Raw genomic sequence first — 13,090 nt, forward strand, 5'->3', positions numbered from 1 at the left:
GGCCACAATAATATGCCCCCTCTCTGGATGTCGAAGTGTGACCCCCCCCATGGGTTACTGCAGCTAGTATTGCCAGCACTGCCACTTCCTGGGTGCCGGAATCTTCACCGGCTAGGTACAAGATTGTCAAGGTTCTCATTAGCAGCTTTGAGAATTTCCTTGTATATTATGCTCTCCCATCAGATGGCTCTGGTTTGTAGGACCAACCCTGCCAGGCAGGTTCAGAATCTTGAGGGGGCGGTGCTGCTCTAGAAGGTCTCTGACTGCATTTTGGCTGCGTACAGGCACCTTACCGCAGGCCCATAAAACAGATAGGGACTTCTCTTTAGTGTTTGGGTTGTTCAGGTGGGTGTCTAGTGTATAGGGTTGTGGACCGTTCCATCAAGATAGGACCATAAATTGTATGTATAATTCATTATAAAATGTATCACTAATCAGCACCAAATTGAAAGCTCTCTCACAACCCCTGCTCACAGACACACATTGGTTCTGGGATATGCAACCATTTCCTTTCTCACTTAACGCCACACTTTCCCAAACACCAAAAGCACATACCACACCTTCCATCACAATACATCCACACATACCCACATAATGTGCCTTCTATGTCTTCTGTCTGCTATGTTTTTATCTCCACAATGTTGAATTAGTACCTTCTTGTGTTCCAATTAGTTATATTTGAAGATTGCTTTTCTATTTCTTTTGTATTATTACTGTGTTTTGTGTGTTTCATTATTTGCCTCCTCTATGAGAACTTTGCAATTTTTAGAGTAGTCTTTGTGTCTCTGAACATTTGGTTATCAATATACAGTTTATCGACTACGAGAGCTACGTGTTTCCCTTTCGATCTATTTTCCTTGAAGATTGGATACAGAACTTTGTGCCGTTCTTCAATTTCCTTTGGGAACTAATCATTCTTGCCTGTTTTTGTGCCAGCAAGTCTTTTCCCCAGGCTTTTAACCATTATTTCATTGTTAAAGCAAGCAAATTTGGCAACGATTGGGCGTTCATACCTCTGCCCTCTCTCTAACTACACCTTGAGGAACTTCTCGTTCTTTCTCTTGGATACCTGTAAGTACCAGATTCTCTCTCAAGGACCTAGTCTGTATGTCAAGTAAGTCTTCTCTCAGAACGGTGTTCTCCTTTTTAAGTTCATTAACTTCGGTTTCAATCTTATTGACTGTCAATTTGAACTTGTTTGTGTCTTTCTCCAATGTCGCAGCTTTTTCGTCACTCATCTCGAGGCTTGCCTTAAACTCTTTTTTTATATCTTTACTGACTAGTTCAAGTATGCCCAGTTTGTCATTTATTGATTTTAACAGATCGGTTTAGACCTTTACCATTCCCGGTGGTGAAAAGATTAAATTGTGTTTGTAGTAGAGTCACGTTTTCGTTTTGAGATTGGTTCCCCTGTTTTACTCTCCGTCATGCTTGGGTGTTGCTTGTTTTCGCAATATTTGTTGCTAAATTTCTCTGTTTTGAGGTGTTTTCCAGATTGAAGGTAGTTACACACCAGTTTGAAGTGCTAGTATTTAGTCTAACTTACCGACATTGAATATTACGTTTTTATCTTGAGGTGATCTACACTGCTGTGTTCCGTCCTCCATCTTGGTTGTACTTTTTTTTTAATACTCAAAGCAATCTAGTTTTTCAAAAGTATCTGTAATTTGATTACAATATCTTTTCTGGTAAAGGATTAGTTCGTTTTTTTTTGTAATGGATTACATGTAATGGATTACATGTACTCCCCAACCTTGGACAACTAAAATAAATATCCCAGACAAGACTGAAGAATAGGACAAATAGGCTGCATTTAGACAGGCAGCCCATGTCAGATTTGTTTTTCTTTCTCAGTAATTGGAAATTTTGCCAGTAAATGAAACTCAACTGATGGAGTTTTCAATTGATAAAATGGTGAATGGATGATAACATCATGACCAACTCTGTCTGAGAAGTGGGTATCCTCACATAGGGACTGTTTCCTGGACACAGATTAAACCTAGTCCTGGACTAAAAAGCATGCTTAATTTTAAATAGTTAAGTCTAGACGTAAACTTGTCAGATTTAGTAAATCATCTGTACTGGTTCAAAGTTTGCATCTGCTGTTTTCAAGTGTGTGTGTGGGGGGGGGGGGACTTAAAAGGAAAGAAGTACAAAGGGGAAACAGAGGTTGAGAGACATATGACTTGAAACGATCACTTTACCGTTTTAATAAAGGCTTCATAATAAAGGCTTCATAAACTGAAGTAGCTGTATGTGTGGAGAACAGACAGATGGGGAAGGATGAGGAATGTGAGGCTGATTGTGAGAGATGTCAGCACATTAACATTACTAATAGCTGTCTTTCAGTATGTGGCTGTCAAAGAGCGGTGACAGTGTCTAGTTGTCTTTCAGTATGTGACGGTGGTTATTAAGCATAGTTGTCACTCATGCCTCCTCAGGACTGGTGTCTCTCTCATACACACCAGCAGTACTACAGACAGACAGTCACTAATACCACTATACAGTATTATGGACACACATTTACATTGGCATTTTAGTTATTTAGCAGACGCTCTTATCCAGAGTGACTTACAGTTAGTGCATCCATCTTAAGGCAACTAGGTGAGACAACCACATATCAGTCATAGTAAGTACAGTTCCCACAAAGTCGCTTTCAGCAAAGTCAGTGCTAGTACAATGAAGGTATAGTTTTTTTAAGGGTGGTACTAATCAAGGTACTCTTTGAAGCGGTAGGTTTTCAGATGTTTTTTGTGATCTATTAAGGGACTCTGTGGTCACACACCCGACCGCAAGAGGACATTTTTATTTACACCCATGTTTCCTGTAGCCACTAGCAAGAGCATGATGGTGTGAGGCGCTTGCATTCACAGAAAGTCTATTTTAAAATTTGCCAATGTTCTATGCTTCTGCTTATTTTGATGTCTTCACTTTGTGTGTGTCTGTGCAATTGCACCATGTTAGCCCTGACCTGTAGGGCAAGACTATCACAAATAACTCTCGTCTGTATCAGGGTTCATTAGCTCTGAGAGCCACCTGCAGCAGACAGGTCTTGGTCGCCTTCCTCTGCTCAGACATCAACCAATGATTGCGTGCCATGTCAATTGCGTGTGGTTTTTGTTTTTATAGCGATAGTCTTTAAACTGGTAGCTAGCGAGGTAAGCTAGCAACTAGCAACTGTATTACTCGCTATACATGTATAGTTGTATACAGAAAGAATGTGTTGGTTGAAGGTGGGAGTTTTTTATTACGCTCTGCATGTATTTGTGTCTGTTTTCAAAGTGAGTCAGAGTCTGTGGCTAGAACACTGTCACCCAGGTCACATTCATAGTTGACTATAGGAGTTGGCTATGCAGCACAAACCGTTCAGGAACCTGTCTAGAGTGAGTCAGGGTGTGAGTCGGCTAATACAATGCCTTTTCTGGTTAATCTTTCTGGGGTGAGCCTCAATAATTTAAAGTGGATTCATTTCCTCGTCTCCTCTCCATCAGCACTGAAAGTATTGGAGAGGCGTAAACGCAATATGATGGATGCCCTACCAGGGTCAACTTGTTAAATAGGGTACGCAACGGAATACATTTTAAAATGTCTTGCAGCAGATAACTAAAATGAGCATTTCTTATTGGATATAGTAGTCCCTCCCTGTTTCAGTCCATTCTCTTCCGTTTTAGTGCATAACAAACACAAACCAAGTATTTCTAATCCAGCTTTCTGAAATGCAAATGAAAGGAAGGAAATAATGAAAGGAAACCTTCAGACTAATGAAGCACACCCCTGGGAACCTCTACAAAGGGTCATGTCCATGTAAAAAAAGACCCATGAGCACCAACATGAAGTTTATAGGATCATATCAAATTTGGTCTACTTTTTTGTTTGTTTTGACTGCGTTGACTGAGAACACATTCTCATTTACAGCAACAACCTGGGGAATAGTTACAGGGAAGAGGAAAGAGCCAATTGGAAGCTGGGGATGATTCTGTGGCCATGATGGTCAGATTGGGAATTTAGCCAGGACACCTGGGTTAACACTCCTACTCTTACAATAAGTGCCATTGGATCTTTAGAGGCCACAGAGCATCAGGACACTCGTTTAACGTCCCATCCAAAAGATGGAACCCTGCACAGGGCAATGGGATATTATTATTTTTTTAGACCAGAGGAAAGAGTGCCTCCTACACCACCTCCAGCAGCATCTGGTCTCCCATCTAGGGACCAACCAGGACCAACCCTGCTTAGCTTCAGAGGAAGGCCAGTCGTGGGATCCAGAGTGGTATGCTGCTGGAGTCTATAACATACTTTGGACTGGGACCAAATGTTTTGTGGCAAAGTAAAATGTTCTTAAATTAAAGTTAAATTAACTGTCCTTTTACTGTGCACACACAGAGAGAGTCTGTGGACTGCAGTGAGAGAACACAGTCCGACGGCACCATGGGTTCTGTAAACAAACTCAACCCCAGATAAGGCTCAACTCCTAGAAACAAAGAGGGAGAGGGAGAGAGAGCGAAAAGTTGGGAGAGGTGAGAGTGAAAGGAGAGAGGGGGAGGTGTGAACATTTTGAAATGGAGGAGGAAACTGACTGTGGGAGTGGAAACAATGATAACACCTAAGAACTGAGAGCGACTGAGGTGAGGAGGTTGCTGTGAAACAATGTAGAGATATAGACGGATGTGGGGAGGGGTGACAGAAAGAGAGCGGGTGCATAAAGCAATTGAAAGTGATAGCAAGTAACAGATGGAGGGATTGTGCTAGAGTAAGAGTTGGTGAAGAAAGGGAAAATGGGGTGAGTAGAGGCAGACACGCACATTATAGGCAGATCTGAGCATCAAATACTGCTTCTAGTCTTCAACCCTTGTGTATCTGACTGTGTCTTACAGTTGCATACTTGTGTCACCTTGTTGTTTTTCAGGTAGCCTTTTATGGAAAAGGGTGACTTTGAAACAGTTATGCTGTCATGTCATGATTTTTTTTGTTAAAGGACATGGCAGAATTTGGGTTTATGTCATGATTTGTTTTTGATCTCTGAACTCACCAAAATGCTTGTCAGATAAAGTAGATTAGTAGATGACAGAAAGGCTCTCCTAATTGAGGTGGATTTAAATGCACACAAGATTAAATCCCAAAACCTCGGGAGAACACCTCTTATGTGTGTGCCTGTTTGCATGCTTTTTATGTGTGTGATTTGGGGCGTATGTCCGTGTGTGTGTGTGTGTGTGTGTCTGTGCGAAGCGTGCATGTTACGCCTGCACCCGTGTGTGTGTGTGTGTGTGTGTGTGTGTGTGTGTGTGTGTGTGTGTGTGTGTGTGTGTGTGTGTGTGTGTGTGTGTGTGTGTGTGTGTGTGTGTGTGTGTGTGTGTGTGTGTGTGTGTGTGTGTAAATTTGCACTTAGCCAACCATATTAGGCAGCAGTTTGTGAGAGCAGGAAGTGGTCAGGGCTCTGATGCCCCGGGTAAGGAACTCGGAGAACGTTTCACTTCTCACACCACCGACACCGCAGAGGATGCGGAAGCGGCTGAGACTTACCGTCTCAAGTGTTACCTTGGCAACGCCGCATGCGACACCTTTGAATCAAATCAAGGTTTATTGGTTGCGTACACAAATTTGCCGATATCGCAGGTGCCGATATCGAAAATGCTTGTGTTTCTAGCTCCAACAGTGCACTAATACCTAGCATTAAAATACAATTAAAAAAAATACACACCATCCAAAAAAATTGAAATATCAGAATGAGGATTGTCAGACTAGAATATAAGTGTGTGTGTGTAATATATATATATATTTATCATAACCAATACAAACAGGTATTCAGACCTTTTGCTATGAGAATCGAAATTGAGCTCAGGTGCACCCTGTTTCCATTGATCATCCTTGATGTTTCTACAACTGCATTGGAGTCCACCTGTGGTAAATTCAATTGATTGGACATGATTTGGAAAGGCACAAAGCTGTCTATATAAGGTCCCACAGCTGACCATGCATGTCAGAGCAAAAACCAAGCTATGAGGTCAAAAGGAATTGTCCGTAGAGCTCCGAGACAGGATTGTGTCAAGGCACAAATCTGGGGAAGGGTACCAAAACATTTCTGCAGCATTGAAGTTCCCCAAGAAGACAGTGGCCTCCATCATTCTTAAATGGAAGAAGTTTGGAACTACCAAGCTGGCCGCCCGGCCAAACTGAGCAATCGGAAGTTTTCAAACGCCTGAAGGTACCACATTCATCAGTACAAACAATAGTACGCAAGTATAAACACCTTGTGTAGATGCTGGAGGAAACGTGTACAAAAGTATCTATATCCACAGTAAAACAAGTCCACAAGCTTCCCAACAATTTAAAGGCAATGCTACCAAATACTAATTGAGTGTATGTAAACTTCTGACCCACTGGGAATGTGATGAAAGAAATAAAAGCTGAAAAAATAATTATTTATACTATTATTCTGACATTTCACATTCTTAAAATAAAGTGGTGATCCTAAGACAAGGAATTTCTACTAGGATTAAATGTCAGGAATTGTGAAACTGAGTTGGCTAAGGTGTATGTAGACTTCAACAGTAGATGAGGGAAAAATAAAATGTAGTCAATTTTAGAATAAGTCTGTAATGTAACAAAATTTGGAAAAAGTCAAATGGTCTGAATACTTTGTAGAAAACAATGCTGGGCTAGGAGTGTAAACATATTCTCCTTCTGGGATCTCTTTGTACAGTTGAACTGACTGGCTTGAACAATTTTAGACTGACTGATCTGAGGGGTCTGAATACTTTCCAAATGTGTTGCCGTGAAAAAGTATTTGCCTTTTGGATTTCTCTATTTTTGCAAATGTTTGATACGGGAAGTTATCAGATCTTGAACCAAACACTAATGTTTGATAAACTGAACCTGAGTTTGCAAATAACAGAAAAAAATGATGCTTTATTGATAGAATTACCAAAGTCACACAACACCCAACTCCCCCTGTGTGAAAAAGTAATTGCACACATACTCTCAAACTGATTGTGCCACCTTTTAGCTGCAAAGACTGCAACCAAATGCTTCATGTAGTTGATTATAAGTCCCTCACATCACTGTGGAGGAATGTTGGCCCACTCTTGCACGCAGAACTGCTTTAACTCAGCGACATGTGTGGGTTTTCAAGCATGAAAACTGCATAATTCAAGTCCTGCTACAACATCTCAATCAGGATTAGGTCTGGACTTTGACTTAACCATTCCAAAATGTCACATTTTTTACCTTTTAGACATCTTCATGTAGACTTGATTGTGTGTTTTGGATTATTGTCTTGCTGCATGACCCAGCTGTGGTTAAGCTCACAGACGGATGGCCTGACATTCTCCTGTAGAATTCTCTGATACAGAGCAGAATTCATGGTTCCTTCTATTAAGGCAAGTCATCCAGGTCTTGAGGCAGCAAAGCATCCCCAAACCATCACACTACCACCACCATGCTTGTCCGTTTGGTATGAGATTTTTACTGTGGAATGCAGTGTTTGGGTATTTTTCCCAAACGATTTCCGAGGGAGTGCGGTGTTGAGCTGTTAACAAAGTGATCCTTTGAGAGGTCCTCCTATATGCTTTAATTTAGTTGCAACTTTAGTTGTGATACAAACCTTAGGGTTCTAAGGCTGCATGATGCAACTCGAATGATGATTTGAAAAAAGTTGCATGTAAGGCATGAGCTCTGCTTGGTTTCTTGTGCAGGCTGCACACACTTCATCAGTGTCTCATTCACAATTTGACAAGCACTTGATAATATTTTCGGAATATTCTCAATTGAATCTGGTCTTTACGTATAGTCTAAGATAATACAGTTTGTGTGGAATTATTTTTCAGTCTGCACTCAAATAGTGAATGGAGGTTACCTGCAGTTACATTTTTAATATGCCAGGAAGGCTGCACCAGTTGTAAAGCAGAATAATGTGGTTAATTGTAAGAATATACAAATATAGCAGAACTAGAAAGCTGGGATCCTCTTTTAAATAGTGGTCAGGCAACTCTTTCACACGCGATTGAGCAATGACTCGGCTAATAAGAACAAGTTTCACTCTGTAGGCTATGGGCTCTCATACCCTGTTTCAGGGGTCCTAGGCCTGTAGATTACGGTTTATAGATTACGCGTAGAATTAATTGGCCACTAGTATTATTAAGAACCTTATCAAAACATTGGGCTAGTTAATACATGTCATTCGTTTGCACTTGAATAGAGAATGGATGATTATTTTCCTGTGGTTCATTTTCATGCCAGCCAGGCCATCTACTCCGGTTGTAACACGAAGCAATGTGCTTAATTTGAAGAAAGTTGAGAATTAAATATAGTAGGCCTAGCCTATAGAAAGCTGATGGGATCCTCTTTTTTTAAGAGCTCATCAAAACTCTGTTTCAGGAAATTGCATGGCCTATAGAGGACTATAAATGTTGCTCAACATGGGGAACCAGCTATGAGGAGCCGGCTCTCGCTGCGCAGCAGGGTGTCCTATTCCGCTCAAATGCCCGAATGCCAGGGCTCTCATGAAGTGTTTGATTTGATTTTTGATTCCATTTGCGTTGCTGTCAGAGTGATTAGAGGGACAATAGAGCACTGAGTACCAGGCCATTAGCGACTGGCCGCTAGCAAGTAGTACTAATGACCATCAGTGGCATCAGAGCGCAGTTTTGGAGAAGCCTAGTTACACGGTGACTCAGCGGTCACGTTGAATTTGACTGCGGCCATGACTGGTGACTGTCGATGTAGGGCAAATACAGTCACTGTAATAGACCTAGTGGTGTCGCGTTTGACTTGAGCTCATCCCACTCAACTAATTTCCCTCAACTTCAGTTATTTGGGTAACGTGTTACTGCTGGTCACATTTATTTTTCATAGAAAAAAAGGGTGCTAAAAAGGCAGAAGTGAGCATATCTCTATTTTTAAAATTATTGCTTTGTGTAATGCATATCTCTTTTAGCCATCTCGAATTTCCTCATCTTTGTGCCATAAAGCAACGTGAACAACAAAGCAATGTCCACAGTTGTGCATTGCACTCCTCATGAGGTAATGGGGACTATCTTGTTAGTGTTAATTCAGTCATCTCAAACAGGGAATTAACTCTCCTCCTCTGCCTCCCGGACCCTCTTTCTTCCCCTTCTCACTCTCCCTGTTTCTCTCTCAACTCCCTCCCTCTCTTCTCTCTTGCTTTCTCAGTGAGTCCAGTATCTGCCAGGTACGAGCCACGGTCATGCAGTATGATGATGGTAACAAGCGCTGGGTGCCGGCGGGTGAGGGGGGCCAGGCCTTCAGCAGGGTCCAGATCTACCACAATCCCGTAGCCAACACATTCCGAGTGGTGGGACGCAAGATGCAGGGTGACCAGCAGGTAACTAACTAGTGTACACACACACACCACGAACAGAGAAATTCCTAAGATGCACTGTCTAATAATCGACAGAGCAAAATATAAACGCAACATGTATTGTTGGTCTCATTTTTCATGAGCTGAAATAAAGTATTCCAGAAATGTTCCATACACACAAAAAACATATTTCTTTAAAATGTTGTGCACAAATTTGTTTACATCCCTGTTAGTGAGCATTTCTCCTTTGCCAAGATAATCCATCCACCTGACAGGTGTGGCATATAAATAAGCTCATTAAACAGCATGATCATTACACAGGTGCACCGAGTGCTGGGGACTAAAAAAGGCCACTCAAAAATGTGCAGTTTTGTCACACAACACAATGCCACAGATGTCTCATGTTTTGAGGGAGCGTTGCAATTGGCATGCTGACTGCAGGAATGTCTACCAGAGCTGTTGCCAGAGAATTTAATGTTAATTTCTCTTCCATAAGCTACCTCAAACATCGTTTTAGAGAATTTGGCAGTACGTCCAACCGGCCTCACAATCGCAGACCACGTTTAACCACGCTGCAACAACTACGGTGTCTCATCAAGATCAGTCGCGACCCGACTAATATGTTGGCTAATGAAGATCAAATGCATTTTACAGTATACGTCACAGAAGGGGGTACATTCCCATATGATATCAAATGGAAAAATGCAACTGATATCGATATGGACATTCCATATTGGTGACCACCACTAATACAGTGTGTGTGTATATGCAGTACCAGTCAAAAGTTTGGACACACCTACAAATTCCAGAGTTTCTTTATTTGGACTATTTTCTACATTGATTTCTTCACTATTATTCTACAAACTATGAAATAACACATATGGAATCATTTAGTAACCCATAAAGTGTTAAACAAATCCAAATATATTTCATATTTTTCAAAGCAGCCCCCCTAGCCTTGATGACAGCTTTGCACACGCTTGGCATTCTCTCAACCAGCTTCAGCTGGAATGCTTTTCCAACAGTCTTGAAGGAGTTCCCACATATGCTGGGCACTTGTTGGCTGCTTTTCGTTCACTCTGCGGTCCAACTCATCGTGAACCTTCTCAATTTGGTTAAGGTCGGGGGATTGTAGAGGCCAGGTCATTTGATGCAGCGCTCCATCACTCTCCTTCTTGGTCAAATAGCCCTTACACAGTCTTTAGGTGTTTTAGGTCATTGTCCTCTTGGAAAAACAAATGATAGTCCAACTAAGTGCAAACCAGATGGGATGGCATATCGCTGTGGTAGCAATGCTGGTTAAATATGCCTTGAATTCTAAATAAATCACTGGCCATGTCACCAGCAAAGCACCATCACACCACCTCCTCCATGCTTCACGGTGGGAACCACACATGCGGAAATCATCTTGTCACCTTCTCTGCTTCTCACTAAGACATGGCAGTTGGAACCCCAAAAAAATCTCACATTTGGACTCATCAGACCAAAGGACATATTTCCACTGGTCTAATGTCCATTGCTCGTGTTTCGTGACCCAAGCAAGTCTCTTATTATTATTGGTGTCCTTTAGTATTGGCTTTTTATTTGTGTCCATTTATTTTGGCTGCAATTTCTGAGACTGGTAACGCTAATGAACTTATCCTCTGCAGAAGAGGTAACTCTGGGTCTTCCTTTCCTGTGGTGCTCCTCATGAATGCCAGTTTCATCATAGTTCTTGAAATTTTCCGCATTGACTGACCTTCATGTCTTAGAGTAATGATGGACTGTCGTTTCTCTTTGCTTATTTGAGCTGTTCTTGCCATAATATGGACTTGGTCTTTCACCAAATAGGGCTGTCTTCAGTATACCACCCCTACCTTGTCACAAGACAACTGATTGGCTCAAACTCATTAAGGAAGGAAATTCCACAAATTAACTTTTAATAAGGAACACCTGTTAATTGAAATGCATTCCAGGTGATTACCTCATGAAGCTGGTTGAGAGAATGCCAAGAGTGTGCTAAGATGTCAAGGCAAAGGGTCTGTACTTTGAAGAATCTCAAATATAACATATATTTTGATTTGTTTAACACTTTTGGTGTTGCTACATGATTCCATATGTGTTATTTCATAGTTTGATGTCTTCACTATTATTCTAACTCTTGAATGAGTAGGTTTGTCCAAACCTTTCACTGGTACTATATACCGTGCCTTCGAAAAGTATTCAGACCCCTTGACTATCAGAAATACCTTATTTATATAAGTAACCTTCATTATGGGGTATTGTGTTTAGATTGATGAGGGACAACAATTTGGAAGAAATCAAGGGGTAGGAATACTTTCCGAAGGCACTGTGTACTGTGTAGAGAACGATGCTGGGCTAGGAGGGTAAACATTTTCCTTCTGGGACCTCTTTGTACAGTCGAGCTGACTGGTTTGAACAATTTTAGACAGACTCATCTGTAAATCTTGTGAGAGTTAGTACTGGGGGTGCTATAACACCATATGGGAACCAGTCCCCTGTGCGTTTCCTTGCTATCACACTCAGAGATTGTGGGTTAGGCTTTGTCCTTTTTCTGTTGCTGCAGAATGTCAACATGCAGCCAGCAATCTCTGCTCATCAAGATTAGTCTCATTAGTATTGTTGGGGCTTCATGTGTCAGCTGTCTTCCTCTTTCTTTCAGTCTTCCCTATCTCACTTCTGTTTACTGTGTGCCACTACCTCTGCTCTAGAGCTAATGCCTTCCTCTCACACTAGGGTAGTGGAAGACCCACAGTAGCATTAGAGAGCCCTAACAAAGCCTAGCGTACAGTGTTGGAAAAAGTACTCCGTTGTCATACTTGAGTAAAAGTAAAGATGCTTTAATAGGGAAAATGTATTATTACAAATGTACATATTGCCTTTATAAATGTAGAGGAATTAAAGTTGTCAGAAATATAAATTGTAAATTACAGATACCCCAAAAAACAACTTAAGTAGTACTTCCAAATGATTTTTTTATTCATTACTTTACACCACTGCTAACCTAAAGGCTACTTTAGTTAAACGTATCCTAGCGTAGCATCTTTTTCAAAATATCTGTTGCTTTGGAAAGGCAATGGAGGGTCCACACTAGTAGCACAAGACTTCGCCTCGCCTAACATAGTAGCTCAGTTTCACTAAAGGCTCTTGTTTTTTTTAATGCACCTCTGCGTCACTGGTTCCACAGAGAGGGGATTTATACACGTATTGCACCAACATGTATAATCCGACAAATGGCAATAGATGAACATAAAGGGATGTGAGGGGAACGATCTTGAAATTCAAAGGCTATAAAGACCAATCTAGGTTCCACACACACACACACACACACACATTCTCACAGTGAACGCCTACTGTCATTCCACTTGTAGTTTCTCATTGCCTTTTTACTTCCTGCTTGACACTCCTAGGTGGTGATCAACTGCCCAATCGACAAGAGGCTGAAGTACAACCAGGCTACACCCAACTTCCACCAGTGGCGGGAAGCCCGGCAGGTGTGGGGGCTGAACTTCGGCAGCAAGGAGGAAGCCGTTCTCTTCGCCAACGGCATGATGCATGCCCTGGAGGTGCTGAGTGCACTCACTGACTCAGGTAGGATCTATAATATAGGATCAAATATTGAAGAAAAAAAAACATTTTGCAAAAGAAATGGTACTTTTTGTCCTGGTTCCCTTTTGTCTTTTGTTTCTCGCTGCAATCACTGATCGGATTGGATTGCTTAAAGATTTAATCTGCAGTAGGTGAAACAGCGCCATTGTCTGCCCCACCGCTTTT

At 41.5% G+C, this 13,090-nt stretch overlaps 1 protein-coding gene across 2 annotated transcripts in view; it reads left to right on the forward strand.

The window, feature by feature from the left end:
- Positions 1 to 13,090, forward strand: part of LOC139420772 (vasodilator-stimulated phosphoprotein-like) — a 35,854-nt gene that overhangs the window by 10,138 nt on the left and 12,626 nt on the right. Inside the window, exons 1-3 of one of the 2 annotated variants that reach the window (XM_071171003.1) lie at positions 4,684 to 4,780; positions 9,169 to 9,340; positions 12,727 to 12,907. In XM_071171003.1, the coding sequence (XP_071027104.1) occupies positions 4,776 to 4,780; positions 9,169 to 9,340; positions 12,727 to 12,907 (358 nt within the window). In that variant the 5' untranslated portion in view covers positions 4,684 to 4,775. Of the gene's footprint in view, positions 1 to 4,683; positions 4,781 to 9,168; positions 9,341 to 12,726; positions 12,908 to 13,090 lie in introns of those variants that run through there. The other variant, XM_071171004.1, reaches the window with a different exon arrangement.

This window comes from Oncorhynchus clarkii, chromosome 12, assembly GCF_045791955.1.
Source record: "Oncorhynchus clarkii lewisi isolate Uvic-CL-2024 chromosome 12, UVic_Ocla_1.0, whole genome shotgun sequence".
NCBI classification, from domain to species: Eukaryota; Metazoa; Chordata; class Actinopteri; order Salmoniformes; family Salmonidae; genus Oncorhynchus; species Oncorhynchus clarkii.